The sequence below is a fragment of the Andrena cerasifolii genome, chromosome 9 (assembly GCF_050908995.1).
Source record: "Andrena cerasifolii isolate SP2316 chromosome 9, iyAndCera1_principal, whole genome shotgun sequence".
Classification (NCBI taxonomy): Eukaryota; Metazoa; Arthropoda; class Insecta; order Hymenoptera; family Andrenidae; genus Andrena; species Andrena cerasifolii.
This window is the reverse complement of record NC_135126.1, coordinates 6,607,810-6,632,009: the sequence shown is the minus strand read 5'-3', so window position 1 is coordinate 6,632,009 and position 24,200 is coordinate 6,607,810. Positions and strand designations below refer to the sequence as shown.

General features: G+C 49.4%; 1 protein-coding gene across 3 annotated transcripts; it reads left to right on the top strand.

Annotated features, from left to right (window-relative positions):
- Nucleotides 1–8,319: 8,319 nt before the first annotated feature.
- Nucleotides 8,320–24,175, top strand: LOC143373383 (uncharacterized). 3 transcript variants are annotated; one of them, XM_076820601.1, is made up of 7 exons: nt 8,320–8,470; nt 9,883–9,994; nt 13,380–13,481; nt 16,466–16,714; nt 17,963–18,172; nt 20,315–20,455; nt 22,970–24,175. In XM_076820601.1, the coding sequence occupies exons 2-7, from the start codon at nt 9,902–9,904 to the stop codon at nt 23,033–23,035; spliced, it is 861 nt and encodes a 286-aa protein (XP_076676716.1). In that variant the 5' UTR covers nt 8,320–8,470; nt 9,883–9,901; the 3' UTR covers nt 23,036–24,175. The 3 variants fall into 3 exon arrangements, with proteins under 3 accessions (XP_076676716.1, XP_076676717.1, XP_076676718.1); XM_076820602.1 differs by lacking the exon at nt 13,380–13,481; XM_076820603.1 differs by lacking the exons at nt 8,320–8,470; nt 9,883–9,994; nt 13,380–13,481 and adding an exon at nt 14,611–14,803.
- Nucleotides 24,176–24,200: the final 25 nt, after the last annotated feature.

Below are 24,200 nucleotides of genomic sequence, written 5' to 3'. Positions count from 1 at the left end.
GCACGCTCACTGTCCAAACCTCTGGCGTACCTGCTCGTCTCTCATGCCGTCGACAAAGCAGCAGAACGTTTACTTGGTTTAAACATTTGCGTTTTCATTTGTCTATACAATTGTCACTCCTTCATCGTAGCAGCTTCCTTTAGTTATTATTATTATTATTATTATTATTATTATTAACGGGAAACCCTTTAGTGTACAGAGATACAAAATTATTACCATTACTACATAGAAAGATAAAAATAAGAGAAAGAAATAAAATATATATATATATATATATATAAAATAATAACATAAAATAAAATAGTATAATATAAAATAAAATAACAATGATAAATTAAGATGAGGTAATAATAGATAACAAAAACATAATATAACATAAACTTTTTAAATACTAATAATAATACCTATAACAGTCCGCCTGTTTATGCCTAATCACGGAGCAAGAGAAATTATTATTTTTTTTTTTTTGGATAGCACTCGGGTAGGATACGCGGCTAGGAAATCTAACGGGTAAGTTTCTTTAAAGAAGAGGTGCTATTGTCTGATGAAATAAAATTCATAATATCAATAAAAATAATACTTTTTAAGCGACTTGCGACACCTCGAAACATTTACTGATGAAGCTCAGATTTTGACAGCTTAAATACAATTATAAAAGTCAACTTTTGCCAACTATTAGAAGTCATGAAGAATAAAAAAAAACAGTATTTCGGTCCACTTGAACTTGCACTGTTAACCCTTCGTTGACACTCTGGGTGTGAGCCACCCATAAGCTGATACTGACGCTGTGTACCTTCTATATTCAAAATAAATAGTTTTTTTCCAAAGCCGACTTACACACTATTTTTTTCCTCAAAGTATAATATCCGAACAACAACTCTGTAGATTTTTAGCGTCTAATATTGAAATTTATAAAAGTTACAATTTTTTAAATACTTTCCTCGTTTTCCTCGACCTGTGATAATGTAGATTTTTTTTACAAAAAAACGGTAATAAAATTTCAATAAAAAATCTGTTGGAATACATTCTAGACACTTCGAAATTGACCCATGATTTTTTTCATAAAAATTGGATTTCTTTCAGGAGAATGACAGTCGTTCAAAAATTGCTCCAGGTGTGAGCCACCCAGGTATGTCAAAATTAATCGAAAAAAGAGGTGTGTCAACGAAGGGTTAAATCGTGTATTATAATTTTTTAAATACCTGCGCAGATTGCGAAAGGCAAGGAGGCATGTCGCGTGAATGCATCATGTAAGCAGTACAAGAAGAAAAGCTGCGAACATGTTGCCGCGGAAATGCAACAAAAGTCTCCGCACAGGTGAAGGAAAAACTGGTTTATTAAACATAACTGCAACACTGGTCAGCCCATGCACTGTCCACTTTTCATTCGAAATCAGATCGACACCGGGACAGCTGCTCCACGGGTCATCGATCCGCATAGATCTTTAATATTCTGAAAAAATGCGGAAAGGGGGAAAAAAAGTCACGCAAAATTATCCTTGCGTAATCCCGATCGCAATTAATTCGCGAGCGCCTTGCGCAATTCCTCAGTCCCCTCGATCGATATAACTCGCGTCTCCCCGCCATTCCATGCGTAAATCTTGCAATTCGCAAACGGTGCTCGATATCTCCCGATTAACGGCGGGTCAATTAACAGCCGTTATCAGCAAAAAGCGGAGGGTAGTGCCTCCGTCTGGCGATCGTGCACGAAAGCAAGAATATAATCGAGGTCCCGAGCGACCGGTTCCCCGGTTGTCGGTAAAATCGCGATCGATCGCCAAGGATCTATGTATCGTCGATCCTGCTCCGGTGATCCGCAGCACAATGCCGCGAGTCTGTAATTAAAACGCGCGTCGACTCTCATGCGTCACAGTTTTCCATGATTTCCTCCATCCACTGTAACAGGTTGCATTTACAATCAAGATAAATGTTTCCTGAAGGTGTCCTATCAATCTACATTCTAAATGACCTAGAGATCAATAACACGTCCCCCTCTAAATGGCAAGTTCTGCTTGGAGACCGCGCGATTACCGTGCGACAAGCGGACGATGGACACGAGAATCATCGAAACGGTGACGCGAAGGGAAGCTCGCGCCACGATCGATTTCACTTTTGCGGACGCGAGTGGCCAATAACGGGAGAGGCACGGCGCGATCGAAAATGCGCGCCTCGGCGCAGCAACGATTACGCGCGAAAACCGGCACGGTTCCGAGTTCAACCGTCCGGTTTCATGCAAATACCGCGGCTGCAAGGTTAGCAACATTCGCGGTACGCCGCCGGTTCCCCGCCGCTTGCCGTCTATCGATGCACGATTCTTTAACGGGCTGCCTAACCGGCGTTGCGAAACTAATAATTGCTATTAAACCTTGCGGAAAGACCGACAGAAATATCCTCGTTACCACGCCGTTTCGCCTTTTTCCGAATTCCTGCCTTAGCCTAATTGTGCGCCGATTAGCGTCGCCATTAGTGGTGGTGGAAATGGAGCTTTACGCGCTTCGAGCGTTTTCCTTTTCTTCTTTCTAGAAACCGCCCAGCTGCAGCGCGAGCCTGCCAGAGTTTCTCTGTTCAAAGCGTTCGAACCCCTCTGGCGAGCTTCTGAATTGACAGAGCACGGTATTGTCGCGCCGAGGAAATTGTAAATCAATGGGGAAACCTGCTGTCGTTCATCCCGTGATTAATTGAGACACCCGTGCAAATTAGCGCAGCTTCCCTCGGGCTCCTACGTCCGTGCAGATCCTCTTTGACTACTCGCCGCGGCGAGGGCCAGTATTTGCATGACTAAGGCCAATGAGGTAACCCCGTTAGTCGCGTTGACCAGGAAGACAGACGTCGGCGGGCGCTGGAATTGGGAATTCTACGAGCAAAAACCTTTCGCGGAAACTTCTTCTCCAACTGGTCCGCGTAACCACGGCTCCGTTGACTTTCTTTCGGCGCGCGCGAATCCCATCTTTGTTTCCCCCTTTGCCACGTGTAAATTCCTGCGTGAACCAGCTGCCCGGGAAATTTTTCTATCGAAGGGAGTGGAGTCCTCCTGCGGGGAGAACGAGGCGGTGAATCATCGGTGAATGCACCTGGGTGGAGCGTTATTGTTCCCCAGGACCGGTTGCAAGGATAGAAGCTGGGTCACGTGACACTTTCTCCTGCGAAAGGGCCTTCTGTCTCGAAGGCGACGAGAAAGCGTTATGATTTTTTAAAGGAGCACTTTCAGGTACAGGGAAGCTGAGGAAGAAAGTTTTGGGAGCTTGGCGCGAAAAGAGAGAGAGAGAGAGAGAGAGAGAGATAGAGAGAGAGAGAGAGAGAGAGAGAGAGAGAGAGAGAGGGGATACTTTTTTATAGGGCTTTTTATAGTAGGCTGCTCTTAAGGTGGAGCTAAGATGATTTAAATGACGTAACTGTCATCGTGTTCCTTTCTCGTTGATTCCTTAATGGGTACCATATTTCCATCGAGGAACCAGCATCGGGCTCGCGACGTAACGGCACGGAGAAGTGTCGATTCATTTTCCGCGTCGGCCTGAGAAGGATCAGTGTCGAAACTGTAACGCGAAACGCGCGCAATTGGATGCTGTAAATATTAGTTTTATGTAACCAGCCGCGTGTCCAAGTTCCTAGAAGCTTGTAACGCCGTCACGCGTGCCACTGGACCCGCGGATACCCACTGTTATTCAAGTGCCCAGTTAATGACAGCCATAAATATTTTCATTTTCCCGCCGGCATTCAGGCGAACGATTATAAGCCTCGTTAACGGCGCTTGCCACTCTCTGATGAGCGGTGTAATAAAGGTAGAGGCCTGGCGAATCTTGCGTCACGTTCTGTCCTTTTTAAAAACGAGGTTTATTAGAGATGCCGTGCAAACTTTCAATGCGTAATTGGCAACCCCCCCAGTCGCGAGCTTCCATTTCTACTTTGCAACTTCTTCCACCTCCGCGATTCATGAATCGAACTCCAGAATGGAAGGGGGCGGCAGGCGAATGAAGGTTCAGCTGGAAATCGCCGAATTGAAGATGCAAAGTTTTATTTGCGCGCATATTGCACGGCATCTTTCATCATCCCATACATAAATTTCGCCGAGGCATCGAGAACGTATCTCGGATTAACATACAATCGCGAATACAAGAGATTTAGCAACGTAGATCTAGCGTCACCGTCGAAAGCGGCCCCACTACACAGAATTATGAACAAAAATGACTCAACCTAGTTTTGTAAGAATATCCGCGGAAAGCCTTGGCCTGCTCGCGGACCTCTGGAATAGAAACGACGAACTCTTCTCTTTCCTGGTCGTTTCACCTTCGAACCCTCCTACGCTGCACGCCGATTCGAAACGCTCGCCCCTTATCTGATAGAATACAAACCACCTATCCAGAGCTACCGATCGCTGCACGCATTTCCACGGGCGTGGAAAATGCACGACCTTGAAGAATGCATTAGAAATTTCAGACTAAACGGAATAAGATTACACTTTACACTCGTCCATCGGATGATTTTTGCCGCCCTTTGTAGTTGATTATAGATAATTATTCTGAAATATAATTGTTGACAGTGAGAGAAATTCTTCGCAGGTATTTGTTGAATAAAATAAGCTTTCTGTCTTATAAAAAAAAATGAATATTCATAAATTACCAATTAACCAATTTTGCCGCCCCAAAATTTGCCGCTCTGGGCAGTTGCTCTGTTTGCGTTCCCCTAGATCGGACCCTGATGCCGATGAAAGCTATACTGGGTGAAGAAATCCTCGAGAATGAAAGGAAGGAATCCTGTTACGAGGGGAATGTAATTTGCCTCGCCTAATTCATCGTTTGTCACCTGCAACGCGCTACTTTGTACACTTTGTATACTTCGTGCGCTTTGTACACTTTGTGCAGCGGCAAAGTCCACGCAAAGAAGAGAGAAAGGCTGCGGACCGCCTCGTTTCACGCGGAATTACATCGGGTGATCGCTATTCGTTTATTTTGGCCGGTGGTTTCCTCGGATAACCGGTACCGGAACCATCGAACGTTCTATTCCAGGCTGGATCCTGGAAAACGTTACGCGGCCAACTGGTATCCACTTCATAATATGCGTTTAGAAATAAACGATCGAACGCGCGTTTCCTTGCCACGGGCTTACATAAATCTGCCGATTAGACGCCCAAGGATCGGCTGCTATTGGGGATAAAGGAGTCGGCGCATCCTTGAATCTTTCGAGGGACACTTTTTATCGACACGCGCGATGAAAAGGAGCCGTTTCTCATATCCGCACTTGTTCCAAGGAGGACCATAACTCTATCCTACGATCTGTCATGTTTCTTCGCCGCTGCTTCTTGCACGGCCGCTTACGAAACCGCGAAAGGATCGATCGAATTCGACCAGCCACCGCGACAGGCCAACGACACTGTCGCTGGTTTTCTTGCTAGAAAAAATGCCGGCAAGAAGATGGCTCGACGGGCAAAGAACGCAGCCAGGCGCCGAGAAAGATTATCCAGCTAGAAGATCGATGAAAGCGGAATCATATCGTGCATGAAAGTAGATGTTGCATAACGTCGAAAGTTCCTTCAAGGATACTTTGGATTAAAAAATATTTAAAAAAAGTCGAACGAGCTATTAATGCCGCGGTTAAAGGACTATTTTATTCGAAAAGGAGGTCGTACCCCTCGTAATTCGAAGAACTTTACGAGTAACCTCCATCGCAGAAGAAGCGAGGCAAGTAATGGCACTCGGCGACGCTTTTCCTCTACTAGATCCTCGGAGGATTTCTAGAGAGAGGAGGCGCGTGGTTACCGCGTCCCATTTTTAAATCGACCTGTCGCAAATTGATAGGTGACTCGATTGGAAGATTCCCAGTTTCGTCACCGAATAATGATCGCTCTTCCTCCCATTTCTGTGGCTCGGCTCGCTGGCAAATAATGAGCGGAAACGTCGTAACAGGACAAACTCCAACGTCATTTGTAATTCGCGGGAACGCAAGACGCTGACAGTGTTTACAATGGCAACGAATTACGTTCGAATTGTGTGCGCACGGTGGCGTCTTTTATCCCCATTTTTTGTCTAAGTCTAATGTACAAACACTGAGCTCATCTCCGGTGTCATTTGTTAGAAAACGACGTTGCGCGGTGCAGTCGAGTGGCGTTTAGATTTGCATACGGCCATTACGGGAATTGTTACTTAGCCGCGGGGAAAATGATAAGCCAGGATTAATTTCGTCAGGGTCGTCAAACCCGAGGTCGAGGGACGCGAGGAAATTAAAGAATGTGTTTACGGAAGAGTTCAAGGTGGTTGCTAGTCGAGCTTCTTCCCGGAGTCAAAGCTGATTAAAGACTCTTCAACAACAAAAACGTATTTCTTAGAAGACGAGGCTATGGTCGTAGAGAAAACATTGCCGAAGCATTGTGAAACGTCCGCTAATTATCGGCCAGAGGAATACTAAATTCGCTCTTATCTTGATCAATTTTACTTTCAACAGACACCACGATTTATATCTGTCAGCGTTAAAACTTGTATCTCGTGGGACACGGTATTTAATTAGATTATACTTAATCTACAATTTATTAGGCAACGACTCCACGACGCGAGAGCAACTGTTAATTTCGATTAACAAATTTTTTACAGACAAATGCCATGGGGTCATTTTTTTAAGGATCCTTCGAGCGTGACGGTTACTTCGTTAAAGATCATCGACGCATGTCGTGCTCGCTGTTTTCCCAAGATTTATTCCATCGTGTCGCGTCCTATTTTCATAAAAAAAAAACAGAATAACTCTGAACGAAACGAAGAAAAGCGATATTGTAATAATTGCAATACCCTGTTGCAAGTCAGGGGCAGTTCCAGATTTGGAAAATTCAGCAGAAATAGAAACAGAAACTCATCGATCCAATAACTACTACTTATTGTGTGAAAATTATATAATTTTCAATTAATGTTCTCTTTTCAATGTCAAGTGAAAGCAATAATTTTTTTGAACAGCTTTTCTAATTTAGTGGAAGTTGGAAAAGATGCAGCTGCACTCTCGTTGCGAGGTCCTCGATTAAAAACTCCTCGAAACCGCTGCAAATGAAGGGATCACCGATGCACAGGTCTCAAGCAAACACTGTGCCAAAGGTTCCATGGTTGGCGCGAAGTTCAACGTGCCTGCTGTCGCGGAAACAATTGGCCAGTAATCTGGAACGAAAGTTGCGCGCTTGGCAAGCGTACCGTGATGCAGATCGACCAGATCTGCCCGGGATCTTAATGGGATTCTCGGTGGATGCGACACGCAGCAAGGTCGGTGGGACAGAGAACGAGACTGGAAACGTTCCGCGGAGAAAGCACGTCCGCGGGTTTATCGGGATGAATCCGATTTACGCGGCGATTCGATGTGGACTGCCTCGCGAATAATTGAAGGAAAGTTTCTTGCGGGGGCCTGCCTAATTAAGCACCGAGAGATCTATTGTGCCTCAGTTGGAATTCACAGTAGACGATAGGAAGGAAGCATACGAGATCTCAGTGGCTGACAAGGGACGGGCATAATCTACTGCGCGCAGAGAATGGGGGATATCCTACGGTCTCTCCGATTTTCTGAGAGTTCCTTTCTCAATGGGGTATTATTCGCCACTGGCAGCGAATCGATGCGAATACGCACGAGGTAAAACAGCGACAGCTAAGAATGATGCGTTCCGGACGATCTCTACAGAAAGAATGATCAACTTCTACAAATTCAGCCATGGGTTTATATAGGTTTTAATCTCTTCCCCGTGGAGGGGACGGAGATCAACCAGTTCTTTAATCAGATACGGTAAAATGAAAAGACCAGGATCGATGTAACCCGTTCTTGTGACATAATAATAGGGCACTCACTTCCTGTAAAAAGACGCGTGAACGTACGCTGTCACTAATCGGACGTAAACATTCAAGCTTTATTCGTAAGTAATCCCGAAGGTGTTGTTCGCCATTACGAAACAAATCTTTGCGGACTGGTAAGAAGTTAATTGAAAAATATTAGTTAACTGCAGCGTAATCAAACTTTCCACGCTCCGTCGAGAACGATTGAACATGCTCGGGAACACTAAGATCTCGAGGCAGAGCTTCCTGGAGGATGGAAAAACAGGTAGCACGGAAGTGAGCTTTGAAACCCTGAAGGGAGCGCGTCGCCTTGGACGGAATGGATCGTCCCTGGAGGCCCCTCGATAACCATCGACGGACGAAGAATCCTCGTGCCGCTTCCGCTCATCTTCACGGCCGGATCTTTCGTCGGCGTCGCCCGGATCGGCGATCGTCCCAGCGATCCCTCTCTTCAGGATCACGCGGTGGAGAGCCAGAGAAAGAGGAAAAGAGAGGACGGAGGCTTAAGTGTAGCGTGGAGGTGGCGCCAGGCCCCTCCTTCTAATAAAAGCCGCTCACTAAGCTCCGTTACACAGACAGTCACAGAAAAGCCGAAGAGAGCAGGAGGCGCGGAGAGCTCCTTTTGGGTCCTCTTTATAATCGGACAGTTGAACAGTTTACCGTGTGACGGATAACGTAAAGGTGTGTGGTGAGCTGCTGGATGGACCAGCGACGAACTCCCAGCGAAACCTGGCGCGGATCGGGCTCGTTCTCAGTGACACGAGGAACGGGAAACGGACCACGTGACGGGGCACGGTGGATCAGTGAGGAAACTATCGACTGTCCGTGATTTTCGCGGCCCAGCAACGAAATTTTCACGAGAAAAATCACTCGGCTTCACGCGACGCAGTAGCAGTTTTTAAAAACGAGCCACTTCGAGCTGCTTCCCAGAGCTCCTCTTCGGCGGAGTGATCGCGAGGAGCAAGAATTGTCGGAGTGAAAATCGTCGTGAAGTGGGTTCTCGCCGCGAAAGACGAGCTCGTGGAGAAAATCCAACTGCCGTGCCACTTCGCCACCCGTATCTCTCGAGGAAAATAGTTTCCTGCCGAACTGTGACACCGGCAGGCCCTCGTGGATCGCACGTGTCCGTCATTTTCCGCTTCGTGTCATCGTCGAGCAGCGAAACGCCGACGAATTCCCTTTTCTATCGATCGGAGAGAAGTTTGGCAGCTGTCGCGACTGTTCCCTTTCTCTCTTGGATACCTATAACAGTTGATTCGTTGCCTGCAGAACGTGCTCGCGATTCCTTGCCACGATCGTTTCGTGGTTTGAAGCCTGCCTCCTGGCGAGTTTCAATATTTGTTGATTTATTTCAAGAAACGAAGGTGGGGAAATTTGCATTCTCTTGCTCCAACGACAATTCGAGCCCGGTTCGGTGAAACTCGCTAACACTCGACCTCGGGCGAGCATTGTTACACCAGCAGCTGAGAAGACACGCGTACTGAATCTATAATAGCACTGTGGTCGTTCGTTATTGCAATTATCGGCGCGTTTGGGCGCTGAATTGAGTAGCGGCCGCATTTGAATTTCAATTTCGCACCGTGCACCATGCAATGAAAATTAATACCTCGCGCGCGAGTCGTGAAATCGCGGCGGAAAGAAATGGGGCGAACAGTAATTGGCAGAGCCGGACGACGAGGGGAAGGAAAATGTCGCGCGATGGTCGCGTTTCTGCGATAAATGCAATCGCGAGGCGCGTTCAAGCATCTTTCCTCGAGGATCTTCGTGCCGAGGATGCCAACGGCATTCTCGACTTTCATTCGGTCGAAAGTGATAGTTTCGAACGTATCCATGCTCGAGAAAGGAGAGCCATTGCTCCCCTCTCCGCGTTGATGACTGCAGCTCCTTCGCCTTCTGCTCTTTGTCTCCAGAATCCTTTCCAATGATTTCCGGTCCATCGTAAGGGATTCTAATCGGCACGGTACACGATCTATCTCTGTTTTGAACGAGAGACGGGGAACCGGGGCTGCCAAATCTTTCCCCGAGCAAAGGATAAAGTTCGGAGAGCGGACTGGATGGAAAACGTCCCATTAACGGAATTGCATTTCTTGCAGATACACTTCTCCAGCTAATATGAAGTCCATCGCTGTTGTCTTGACAGCCGCGTTCTGCGTGGCATTAGTCAGCTCGTACCCGCTTCCAGAAGGAGAACGCCTTCGATCCGAGGTAAGCATCCAAAAAAACCTGCGCTTCATCGGAAAAAAAGCGTCCTTTCTCCAGCCAGACTTTGCTCAAGGCTCGCTTTTAATTCGCGTGGAAAAATCCGCGAGGCTGTCTTGACATTTCAGGCCCGGCTGCGATCGTACTCCTTCGAATTGCTCCGCCGCATATTTCCAGCTGCAGGGAGAGAAGGAAAACGAATAGACAGAATGAGTTACACGTTTGCTGTCGTAGATTTCGTGTTGTTGACGCGAGGGATTACGTTATGGTCGACAGCGGTTGGTTGCGCGCGTGCGTCGACCGCGGCACATGGGTTTCCCCGGCTCAGTTCGATTATATTCTATCCCCAATCGGTTGGAATACATTTTAGAAGACGGGCTCGAGCATTCCACTTGCCAAAAGGTTAAGTCACCTATCCTTCATCCAAAGATTACGTAACGCACGTGATACGAACGCTTTCTCGGTGTCAGTCGGTCACCAAGATTCGCTCTATCCAGCCATTCCTCTAGAGTGTCCGACAGGAATGGGAGAAAGTTCAGTTTCCGTTTTGCAAAATTCGCCGTTTTACGGTGACAAGCGCCGGTGACAAGGCCGCTTAATTGCCGGAGTAACCGACTCGATGGAACGTCGAGTGTCCGACGTTGCGAAAGTTCTCGCCTCGGTTTCCAGCCGATCGTTGGACCGTGTCGGTGGATTCGGTGATCGGAGATGATGTTTCACTTTCGACGGGGGCCTCTTTCACTGTAAACGAGGGCCGCGGGCCCACGGTGGGTAAACACGCCAGAAGAAACCTCGCGATTCTTATTCGAACGGTTTTTATGCTTCCGCGACCGGTAGCGAGCGCGATCGATCCATCCACCACGCTTCGATCGCCCGCTGGATTGTTTGATTTCCATTTAACGACGCGGAGCAAACGATCCAGCCACTTCCCTGTGGACAGTGTTTGTTCTCGCCGCCAGCGTAATTGCTACTTCCCTGAATTCCACTGAACATCGATCGCTATACAGGATTTCGATTCAGCTGGCCTTCGCGCGGTTAACGTAATCGCCAGTGTAAATACATTTCAATCGCCATCGAGAATGACATTGACATCGCTACTCTAACGCGAATGAATAATCGCACGCGCATCGAAAATCCCTAATAGCAGAAAGTATTGAATATCCAACATTAAATAGAGATTCAATTTCATTCTGATATTTAAATATTCGTACAATAATTTTTATTTTAGATTAAGAAGCAAATATTGTTTTCCAAATGTACAGGAAATATTCATTTTCTATTATGAAAATAACATTCCTGAATATTTGCTTTACATTTTCGAAATATTTCTTTTATATTCCATGAATATTGAGTTCATATTTTCTAAACAATTAGTTCACACTTTCTGCATGTGTATATAATATTTAGATTCAATTTTATTTTCGTATTAAAAAGTATGGCTAAAAAAATATTTTTTAATAGGTATTTGAAACAAATATTTAAAGAATATTTGAAAAAATATTTAACGAATATTTGAAAAAAATATTTAACGAATATTTGAAAAAAAAATATTTAACGAATATTTTGTGCTATTGGGGATTAAGAGCGCGAATGCGTGGCTGTGTTTTAACCAAATGATTCGCGTAGCTCGGGGTGGAGTTTCATTCGGCCATATTTCCAGTATCCCGCGTTTCCTCGAACGAAGAGCGCTGTTATTCATGAAGCGCGAACGTGGTGTTTGTGGAAACTTTCTCGCTATCGTAAATCTTCCCTGATGCGCCCAGCGTTCGCATTCTCCTTCGTCTAATACGAAGCAACGGGCGAGCATGAAATCGCCCATTTTGTGGGACAACTTCAGTGACCGAACGGCTCCACGCGACGAGCGTTGCGCAAAATGCGAAGGTCACACTCGAGATTCGTGTATCGCGCACGAAAGTTTCCTGGTTCCTGGAACGAGGCTTCTAAAGGGAAAGGTTGGCGAGTCGAAATACGTCGTGGGCGATGAAACGAAAAGCCAGGACGTCCGACCGGCTCTCTTCTTCGGCCCGACACTTTCACTGGCCGCGAACACTTGCAGACTTACGCCGGACACTTTCTTCGCTCGATCGATGTCCAATGGGAAAGCGCGGTGCGTAAGCGTACGCGCGTTCACGTGCACGCGTGTTTCAACCTCTCTCTGATCTGTGATTCTCGAGGCACCATGGCTCGACAGTGGTTCCCAAACGTCTTTCTTCCGAGCCACTTCTCTCGTCCATTTTCGCGTTTCAATTAATCAGGGATAAAGTCGATAATGATCGCTTTCGGCGTGATTCGCCACTCGTCACAAAGTCGCAATGGTTGGGCGAAGGATTTGGATCGTTTCAGCTTGCGGTGTTCTCGAGCGCCACCTAATTTCGGAGACTCGAATGCGCGGTGAGGCGAGACTCCAGCCTAGCGACGCTGCGGCCCGTGAAGGATCGCGAATTCTTTGCAATTAACGATGGGCTCGCTTGATTCCGGCGGAGAACGTAGAGAAAAGAGGCCGCGCGGAGCAGCTGATCCTCGGAGCTACGTAAAAACATTTCCTGATTCCTCTGTGGAGGTCGCTTATTACTGGCGACTCGAAAGCGATCGATCCGCTCCATTTGAAAGCGGCGTGAAATCGCAAGATGAACTCACAAGCGGCGATGCTCGAGAAAAATGATCGTGAACGTCAATGTAACACGCGCGGGAGCGAATATCGTAACAGCTGTTCGAGTGTGAGCGGCGCTTCAGGGAAAGTGAACCATGGTAACCAGGTTGAGCAACTTCTCAGTCCGATGACTGTCCGAGTGCCAAGACGGCTCGATTAATTTATATCTGTTATTTAGTTTGTCCGCATACTTGCGAAACGTAATAGCAGGCTCGCTCTTGTTGGTGTTCTTAATTGCTCCATTTCAATTTTAGTCGATCGCGCGTGTGTTTACATGGAAGCCTCTTCGTTGCGATGGGAAATTGTAGCGGCACTAATTCGCCGCTGCTGCATACGTGCGCAATCTCCTCGTTTAACTCTGCAATTCCGTACGAGTTATTGTTCCACGCAACCTCGCAGTTCCGTTCTTCCACGAGATTATTCTTTATTGGCCTGCGCTCGTCGTTAAACAGCCAGCGATCTCGCGTAATTTGAAAATCACTGTTTAGGGGAGGGTAAACGCGAGACGGGATCCATTCGAGATAATGCCCCTACCATCTGTCGCGAGTATTGCGCAACGACGTTAGCCTAACACTCTCAGATACTTTCAACGAGCTTCCCGATAAACGGACAGATTGCAGGCTCGCGCGCTTCCTTATTTGTGGCGATGAATCTAGTCTCGCTAGGGAGCGAGAGATCGGCAACGATCGTGCGTGGAAATTGATAGCACTTTTGTAGGGACAAAGGGACAACTTTTTTCAGGCACTCGATCGACTGATGATGGTCGAGGCCGACGACGAGGCTGCCCTCAGGAGCAAACGGACGATCGGTATCCTGCGTGAACTCTTCCCCGAAGTTTCTCAGGTGAGCCACTGCTGAACAGAAACGCAGTGAAATCCTGCAGACGGCCAGGACCATTCAATCTTTGCCCCTAGAACCCTTCTTACCATTCGAAATCTAGTGCCAGACTCGACTACCCCAACCGGGGATCTTGGACCTCCTCGAGATTGTACCGTAAGAGAGAAACGTGGAGAAATTTCGATCGTTAAGCTCCGATATTGCCAGATAATTGAAAGAAGTCGATCTCGGTTGAGAAATTTTGTTAGCAGCAGATAGATAGACTTGATTGCGACGAATGCTTCGTTCCTCGAGATGGGATGACGAAGCCCAAAGTAGAAGCACAAAGTGTAGAATTACGATTCGAAGTTGTGGAGAAACTGTTCACGTTGACTCGGCATTCCTATAAAGAAAGTTGCACATTCGATTTACAATTCACGCGGTGTTTTCCTCGTTTAACGTCCGCTCTGTCTCTCGATTGTGAAACTCCTTATTTATGCAATTACATTTCGTGGATAGGCGAGTCTCGCGATCGAGCCAATATACGGTCCCGAATGAATCGGGAACCGTCGCGTGGATCGTCTCTCCTCGAAACACTATCGGAACATCTCCCTCCCGCCACGGAGGCCATACCAGCCACTAGTTCGGCGACGAATCCGCCCACGATTTCAAAAGCACACCTCGACACCGATTTCGCGTAACCTTCCCGACCACTCCGAAGGCTAGCGACCGTCATCGAGCTCGAACAATCCCTGGGACGTGAACTCGATGCTCGAGAAGCGGTGCCGCGGAGCACTTGGACGACGCGATTGGCCGAGCGGACAGAAAAACCGTTCGGGAAACGCTAGAGTCGAATGGGGAGCCACGAAATAAGACCCGGCTCCGCCACGTGTCCTCGCGTAGCCCTCGGAATGTGAGAAGAGCGAGGGAGAGTCTCTTCCGGGCGAGGCTCGGCAGAACGGGCCAGCTAAGAGCTCTTGTTTTCTAGATGGTCGAACAAAAGGTGAACGCGATAGTCGCGGAGCTGATCCGAGTGCTCGGGCCTAGCTTGCTGCGCAATTTCCTCGGGAATAATCAGCCTGGTAGTAACGGGGGCTTGTCGAGCGACGGGGCGACGGCCACCGCCGCCTCGCCCTTCGGCGATGACGAGGAAGACGATGACGGCGACGACTACAAGTCGACCAGCGCGAACGGTTCTAAGGTCTCGATATCGTTGCCGACCTACCCGCCAGACGAGGACGAGGAGAGTGGCTCGACGACCACCGAACCCTCTTCAGCTGGCGGAGCGACGAGTGGCGGCGGCCTGGAGGCCACCAACACGGTCGCGTGACCGTGTCGTGGCCAGTTCGGTAAAACCTTGGAGGTCAATCAACCCGCCGAAGAGTAAAATGTACTGATCTTCTACGGGCAGGGACGATCAACCGCGCAATCGGGACTGCTGCGGGGTCCAAACTTCTGTCTGCCTCTGCAACACCCTCTTCTCATCTGTACTGCTAACTCGTCCCCCTCTTTTGCCTCCTATATCTCTCTGTGTTTGCGTGTTCACCCTGGCAGCTCGTTTCTCTTTGTCTGTCCACGTTGTCGATCGTCCTCTCTCTCTCTCTCTCTATCTCTATCCATCTATCTCTGTTTTTTCTATGGTAATCATCTTCCGTTATCACGTCACGATCGAGGAAGTACCTGCACACAGCTAATTCTTCTCGGCTTTCTCTCCCCCGTCGATCATCGAAGCAACAAACCACCTCTCACTTTCGATTCATCCTAAGCTTCTCCACGGCGTCGATCATTTCCCGTGCTCGTGCTCGGTGGATCGTGATCGCCTTCAGACCGATCGACCTTGCCGGGACGCCGACGACCTTTTCGAGCTAGCCTCGTCGGGCATCCTATGATCTCTCGACCTCAACGCTTTTCACTGTTCCATCGACGCTTCATCTTCGACTCTCCGGAGCGACGCCGCTCAGCTTCTCTGTTTCTCGAAGCGCCATCAGTCATCCGGTTTCGTTGTGTTCGACGTTGCATTGACTCGTAGCACGTCTGCCAATGACCAATGAATCAGCCGCGATTCACCGGTGAGCTTTCATCGCGGGGCAGTTGGACACCTCTTAAGGGCGTTGCGTTCGGTGGGTCGTTCGCTGGAAGCTGTTCAAAGGGGACGGCAGTGTTGAGCTCGGTGTGTGTTTTCCTCCGGTAATCGGCGAGTAAACGGGGACTGGGATAGAATGACGATACGCCAACAGTGTACCGTGAATAATACGTCACTCGAAGTGTTTGCACCCCCACGATCGACGCTGCTTAGACGGACCAGTAGAGGGCACACCTTGGAGCACGTAATCCGTCGACTTGTCGCGCAACACGGCGATACCCGCTGCACACCGTCTCAAGTACTTGAGAATCGTTCGCCTAATCCAATAATCATACGTGTCTTTATGCAGTAGCGCTTCCACTCACGTCTGTCCGTTGCTTGCCGTGGCTGGTTGCGAAACCGCCGACATAATCGTCCGATCGACGCGTGTCCCGATCACGAGACATCGCGAGAACGCGCGTCGCACGCTTCATCTCCCTCGAGCTCAAATACTATTCGCGCCATCGCTCGATCGCCGTCCGACGCGTTTTCGGAAACGGGTTTAATTTCGCGTGGGGAAATTAAATAAAGAAAAGCTATGGGCCATGAATAATTCTTTACTTCGCTATATCGTTGTCACCAGTTAACTTGTATTTTGTTTTTGGTGTTTTTGTGGTTTGTAATCTCTAGCGTCGTAATGTATTTCGTTTTTTATACTGTAAAAAATAGGGTCTACCAGTAAAAGGAAATAAATAAATAATTCAAACCGAGGCGCGGATCTAGCGCGTCTCGAGATCCTGCATTAGATCCAACTCAGTTGCCACGAGCGCTGTTTGATCCGCGACGCCTTTCGCGATTAAAGTACCAACGCGTTCGTCGACGATCGATCGATGGCGAGGTTGTCGCGGAGCCAGTTCGTAGGGATCGACCGTGGAATGTTTGTTCGCAGGACGTGAACCCGGAGGCGGAGGACAGGGCGAATGAGGTAGCGGCGGAGTCGCAGACCAACGAGGTGAAGGTGCAGTTCGCGGACGAGCCGGCCAGCGATGACCAGGCGCAATTAACGCCGTTGGACGAGGTGGAGGCTGAGGACGACGAGAACAGGAACAAGAGGTACCTGAACTTTGGCTTCGGGGGCTCTACAGGCTCTTCGGGCAGCGGCGCTGGCTCCGGCAACTTCCTCTTCGACATTATCAGGGTGAGTCTTTCGCGGCCGCGACAAATACTTACTGCTCTCAAACTCTGGTCGAGTGCCGGGTGAAAAGTGGAGGTCCTAGAATGTATTTTGCAATTGAAGGCAGTGGATACTTTCGATGGATAAGATACGATTGCTGTAACGTTGGATATTTCCAAATGCTGGTACCCTGTGTCACAAGGAGAATAGTCACATAGGGAACGAGCATGAATAAGTGCAGCTCTGCGTCAGTAACGCAAGGATCGATAATAGCAGGCCACGACCAGTGGATTGTTTAATATTCAAGTAAGAGGCGAGTAGAACGACGGCGACAAGGGCGTCTACTCGGTACACGGGTGAAAGTCCGCAACCGAATTGCCGAGCTTGGTTACTATTCCAAGGTTCCTGACCTAGGCGCGACCCGGCCTAGCGGTTGATATATTCGAGATTACGTCGAGACGTCCTCGTTGCTCATCGCTGCTCGTATAAGAGGAGACTCTAGAAGCCAACGGGTCACGGGAAACACGCGCGGTAAAAAAGGCAAGAACGAGCATCGCCGTTTAACTCCTGCTTCTACGATCGTAACGCAACAGGTCGATGATTATCAGTGGTTTCCATTACTTTCTCGCAACGAACGAGATTATCTATGACCGCGTACGTGATTCGCGTCACTGCGGTTCGAGAACCTACCGATCCCCATTGTCCGTGCACGCGCTACCACTGTGTGCCACGCGCGACTGGTCGAAACGACTAGAAACTGGTCGATCGATGACAGGCCTTTTACGGACCCAGAAAGCTGCTATTTACTCTAGGAGGTTCCTACAGCTGCCGCGACGGATCAGGTCAATATAAGCACGATTAGCATGCCTCTGCCATAGTAGAACGTCTTCGAAACGATCCTCCACTTTTCATTCGGTAACGAAGGGCGATTTATAGTCTACCTGGAACTCGCGGTTCTCGTACGAGCATCCATGGAGCGGAGGGATCGGAGAATCTACCCTGAATGTAAGCCAATGGTTCTGTAGACTTTAGGAGCAACAGGCTCGTCTTATCCAGCCGATAACGAACGATTTCAGCCGCTTCGCAGGGCCTTGCGGTATAAGAAGATAGGAGGCGGAGGAGGTGAACGACGCGGCACGGGAGCCGGTGAAGCGTCGGAACGGCCGAGCGGTCGAAAGATCTAAGAAATGAGAATGAAAGAAAGAACAAAAGACAGGCTTTCCCCGAGGAGCGGATCAGTAAACGAAAGTTCTCGTGTCTGTTCTCGTTTAGCAAGCGGCCGACGGGGCGGCAAGAGCGGCGGGCACGGTGTACCGCGTGGTGGCAGGTACGCAGAGCCTAGGGCTCGGCCTAAGCGCCTCCCGGGACTTGGGCCCGGCTCCCCAAGATGCCGCCCCTGCTGCCGCTCCAGCTGGTTCCTCGTCCACTACGGGATCCTCGACCAACGAACCGGCCGCGTCAGGAGCCGGCAACCTACCACCGGTACGCCAATCCTTCCAAGCAGAGCCCAACGGACACTGCCAGCTGCACTTCTCTATCTCCTGGTGAACGGGGCCGACGCTGCTCCCAAAATGCTTACCCTTGGCCACCACTGTATCGCCAAGTGTCGTCCTGATGGGAGCTTTGTCGGGTTCTGTTCATTCTGGCGTCTTTCACTCTCTCTCTCTCTCTCTCACTGTGTTTCTCTCTGTGTCTTGGTCTCTCTGCATTCTTTTCACCGGTGGGATCCTTCCCGTTGATGCACTTCCAAACGCGAATACTTCTTTCGAGCAAGGGCTTTCTCGGGGGTGGGTGGACGTCAGATTCTAATGATTATGCTGGGTTACGAATGGTTTGGGTGTATCTGGGATTGTAACATCCAATCTCTGAGAGATGTGACGCGTGAGTTTGAAGTACCCGTAGCTTGGACTTGTTGCGTTGATTCGGAAGCCCCTCGAAAAGAAGTATCTCGCACGTTGATAAACTGTGAATCGCGTCTTTAACAACTCGGTGCACCCGGCCCTCTGTGTGTGCCATGCATAATAGCTGCACCCGGCTGTGTTTGATTTGCACGTCATACTCCTCGCACGTAGCTAACGATCGCCTGCTGCCCGTTTCGCACGTACCTCCGTTTACTTACCGCCTTTCGTTTGCTTAACCACTGCGCGGTGACGCGAACGGTACTTCCTGTCCGATTTCTCATCCTCGTGGCTCGTGGACTTGCTCTTCTCGCCCTCCTTCGCCTTGATCGTGCATGGACCGCGCGCCAGGATCTTCGCTTTCGTGTCTGCAACGCTGAACGTAGTATGCAGGGGTAATTCACTCTCGAATGATTTCAGGAGATCCTGGCACGCGATCCTTGCGACTTCCTAGTGTGCGTCAGGTTTAATCGTGATTCGTCGTTAGTGTCACTAACACAGACCTTTCGTCTACGTTCTTGCTGAGCGACTAAAAGGGTGCAGGCTGAAATGTGTAGGAAAGCTTGATATTCGAAGCTGAAAGAATAGAGCGTCCCTTTTAGCCCCTCATCTCGAAGAAGTCATTTAATAGCGACCATCAATCACGTCTCTTCCCACTAACGATTCTCGCGCAAAAGCGACCTTTTCCCCTCTCATAAGTATCGAGTAGCCCCCTGGTTATCCAAAGCACCCTCCTCCAACCGTTCCACCCGGCCAACGGTCCCGACGCGACACCGAACAACCAGCGAGTAAGACTTTCGGCGCAGCAACTGGCTGATGGACACCCAGGCCGATTCGCCTCGGAATCTCAGGGCAGCAATCGATCGACTGCCGATTCTCTCGTTGTTGTGATCTCGTACTCGTCCATTGCACCGTATTCTTGCCGTCGTAGATGTAGTCGACTCGTTGACGCTGCAACGCACCGAAGAGAGCGCGCCGGCAGACGATTCAGCCTCGTGCCACCAGAGAACCTGTGCGTTGCTATAGAATCGACACGGTACCATTCAGTCAGGTCTATTCGGATGTGGATCACGTGGACGGGAATCGTCTGCCATCGCACACGTACCTTTCAGTAGCAAATTGATCAGAGCACGGTGCGTGACGTACGTTTCTGGCACTAGCTGTGCTGGAAATCGTTAATGGCCCGAGAAGCGGTGAGTATAATCGAGCGTGCGTCATGCTGCCTGTAATTTTCACAGTAATGTTATCGTCTGTTTGGGTCCTGGTAAACATGTTTCTAGTTTCGGTGCACCTGCAGGCTGTCCACACGCCGAGGTTCGTTTTATTCTTGCTGTGTGACCACGAGCATGGTCCACTCAAGCTCAATGCCGCTGTCTAGAGATTCGATCCATCAAGCGTACGGGCAGCCTGCAGTGGCACACCCGAAACAATGTCACGAGCCGAAGGAGCGCACGTAAGGATCGTAGCAGCAAGATCGATGGATCGTAGCCGCAAGTAGGATTCAGGATGTAAAAGCACCGTAGTGTCGGGAGCGCTGGAGCTGGACGTGGAGCTGCCACACACTGCAACTATCTTCCCATTAAACAATCAAAGAACAGTTCACGCAACGACAAAGACTCGATCTGAGCGTCGTGTCTTTCATCCACCTTCTCTCGTACACCCCCCGTGAACGAACCGCTGTGCCGCGACCGATGACGGACTAACAGAAGGCTCCGATTATTTCCAGCTGGTTGCCGGAAGCGGGAGCAACTCGTCCGGCGTCGCTGGGAAGACGGACGAGGTCCAGGAGGCTGTCCCAGGACCAGTCACCAGGCTCTTCGTCATCGCCAACAGAGGAATCTCGAACCTCGTCCAGGACCTCATTCTTGTGAGTAACAATAATATAGCCAGTGCTGTGGCTGGTGTGGTGGCTTCCTAGAGTGGAGCAACAGGTTTCAGGCGGGTGTTAGGCCTTTCTTCCACCGCCACAACGCAACTGAAATTTGACTATGAAACGACTAGCATGCAGTGGCGTCAATCAATCGCATAGTTCTCTTTCACGTCAACGCAACTACTTTTCAATCAGTTAGCCTGCAGATAACGTATATCGATGGGAGTAGACTTGATGCGGGAGCTCAGGAGCAGGAAACTTCGAGGGTAGAACATTTTCTTCACCCGCGAACGAATAACGCTCGATCGATTTACGTGACTAGAAACCGATTACGCCCGCCCACGCACAGAAGCGGCACGACCGAAAAAGAGACGACCGAATCGTGATTCGCCGCACGTTACGACACGCCGGCGAAACGAGCTGCTTTCCACGGGATTTACCTAGCAGCCAGCGTGACGAGCCTCGGAACAAAGCGGCAACGAGCTCGTTCGGAATCGTTCGCGCATCGGAATCGCGTGTCGAGAAGAAACCTAACGTTTCCCTGCCTAGACAATCGTAGTGCTTCGCAGATCCTGTTCCGAAGCAGAATTCTTCATCGTGCCCGCCATTTTTGCATCGATTTACGCAATCGATTTGTTCGAAAGTGAAACCGCGTTGCGTTATCAAGATCATAATAGCGTGTTCGCGACTTGCTCGCAATAATCTACACCGGTGGTGAAAGAAACGCACGCGTTTTTTGTCCCGTTGCAGCAGATGCAATGCGCTTGTTGCTAACACCCTGTATCGAGGCGCGCGATCACACGAGAACGCAATCACAGCGGTATCGAGCGCGAGCAGCGATTTGGAGGGGAGAGGGATTAGAATCGCGGCCCAGTTTTCTACTTGAAATCGCGCGTGGCACGGGTCGCCCCGCGAGGAAAGAGTGGACACGCCGCTATCCAAGTATCGCAACAAAATGTTTGCGAAGCGGGTAATCGCGCTGCCTCGAAACATTCTTATCTACCGTTTGCTCTGGAAAATGATCTATAAAAAGACTATAGCGCGATACGGCGCGAGATAAGTGTTGCCGTGGTTGGGGAAGTCGAAGAGGTCGGTGAATCGCAAGGAATTCCACGGTCCCCCCCGTGAACGATCCGTGAAACCTGATTAAAATCGTCGCGCAGAGATTCGACCGAAAGTCGCGCGAGCGTGGCGCGCGTTGTCGTTCCAGATATAAAACCGGGCGATTACGCAAGCGCCCCGTCAGGATCGATGGAAAGCAAAAATGTAAGCGACTTTCTCTATGAAATAGCTCGTCAATTTGCTGGCTGACTTATGCAAGCAGCTGCTACCTGTCTCCTGGCGCGCGTTATTGCCAGAGGCATGGGCTAGCCACCTCGATTTCGGCCACGGCTCATGAAAATCCTCTGTCTCGAGATCGTCCGTCGCTTGGAAGAGCTATTCCCCGATCGTTCCTGAATTACTGAAACCTCGATCGGTGAATTACAGACTTTCCGTTCCTAAAACGTGCTCGCGGCACTCGCGCACCGTGAACTCGCAACGAAAGCGAAACCGATCGACGAAAGAAACGCGGGAAATCGCCTCGTTAGAGGCCGTTGATCGCACCTACCCGCGACGCCATCTACTCTCCCACGATACGATGCCCGATAACAGAAAAAAAAACTGCCCCGATTCCCGACGAATGTTGTCCCCCGGCAAAAATCGCGTTATCCGCGCGCCTCCTTTCCAACGGGTCGGCCTAATTGATCTGTCTTACTCTCGCCGTTGCCGTGGCGTGACGTGGAAACGGTGGACAGCGGCGGGATTTTTGCCGCGACTTTCATTTAGCCGCCCGGCTGGAATAGCTTCGACGAAAGCGCAGGAAAAAGACAATGAAAAGAACTAACCGTTGAAAGGCTTTTGGTGGACGTCCGCGGTTTCGAGAGAGTGCGATTGGACTTGGCTCGAGTTTCACGTCGCGCGTAATTAAATAATAGCAGCTTGTTGCACGTCGGTTTAACGATGGAGCCGGCGATAGAAGAAAACAAAGGGAACGGTAGCAGAGGTAGAGAAATATCCGCGAGATACGGTGTAGCAGCCGCGATTCAGCTTTTGTTAACGCTAATCGCGGTTATTATGCGCAACCTTCGCCGCGCAAGAAGCGGGCATCGCCTCGAAAGCGTTCACGCTTCGCACATCCCGCGGAATCCGTCTGCTTACCATCAACGCTGAAAATCGGAAACTCCGTTACAGACTCCGGTTTCGCGGCGCCGAAACACCGCCGCGGAACAAAACACGCTCGCGTTTAAACTCGAGCAAACGATCGCCTCGAAGGACGATCGTTTTTCCTCCCCTCCACGCGGGTGAAACTTTGGTCGCGTGGGTAAGAAGCGTCGAAAGCGTCTCGAACGCGACTCCTCGAGAGTCGCGACAGTATTCGTTCAAGGGGGAGAAGATGTTCTTTCGTTTCTCTTACAACTGTTCTAAGATCGATCGAGTTCAATGGCTAATTAAATGTGTTGTGGTTTACAGCGCCTAGCAGCGACGAGCGAGCGCATCGTCAACTTCAAGGCGAGACTGATCACCTCCATCATATAGAGTTCGGTGCGAGAGGAATAGGGTGAGGAAGTGGAAGAAAAGATTCCGATGGTCCTGAAGTGGTGAGCCACGCGGGAGCCATTGCCCGAGCCGTGATTGTCGACAGGAACACGGGTACGACGTTGGCAACGGGACCAGCAACGTTGCCCCCTTGTCCCCGAGGTCCCAAGTGTCTCGTCGTCGGTAGAATCCTCCTCGTTAACTAAATCGCAGCCTCGCGACTTCACGTTTGCAATCGACATCGCGCGAGATATCGCGATCCTGTCACCTCGTTCTCTTCGCGTTCTCTTCGCCCTTCCCCCTAACCGTTGTCCGTCTTCCGTCCTCCGCCGTCACTTCCTTTGCTCTCTTCCTCCGTAGTTTACTCCGTTCCCCAATATGCGTTAAAGTGTAGCGTCTACATAAGTTCCCATGGTGTCGAGATTCCACGATCGTCGCAAGCGTGTGCTTTACACGATGCTACCGGGCTCCTTTTAAAATGTACCTTGTTATTACCCGCGATTGCCTGTCTCCTTGTAGAAGGCTTGGAATGCACTCCGTTGATACGCAGCGTTGTTCGTCGAAATTTTCCATCCGTGTAGAACGCACGTTCCTATCGATGTACGATGTATCGTTTGGATCCCGTTCAATCCAGAAAGAACTCGCGTGAACTTGTACATAGCTCTCCCCAGAATGCAGCAGTGCCAAGCATTGATTGTTCATTTTTAGCTGATCAATCTGCAATAGGTTCCCCCGTTTCGTTTAGCGGCCCACGTTCCCTCGCCTGTTGCTTCTACAACGGCTGCTAGCTCGGTAACGATTGCGGTGAAACTGTAAGCTACTGAATTGCTACGTGATTCTGTATAAACTGGTACAAACCTGAGACTTCCTTCTCAATTCGACCGACAACACTTCACCATGCTGTTCTGTAATATAATGCAACGCTCGTCCCAAGGTTCACCGCATTCGATCCTAACTTTAATCGATGCCATTCTCTTTTTACACTTTCCGAGGGTGGGAAAGTGTGATAAGATAACGGGTATCGTCGAATACTCTCCGCCAAGGTGTGTTGATCTTCGAGTGAAAACAATTATTTCTCTTATGTAAATCGTCCCTGTTGTTTTGTAGTGTAAATAAATAAATATTATTGTCGTAAACAGAGCCCCTTGTCTCCATGCCCCCTCAA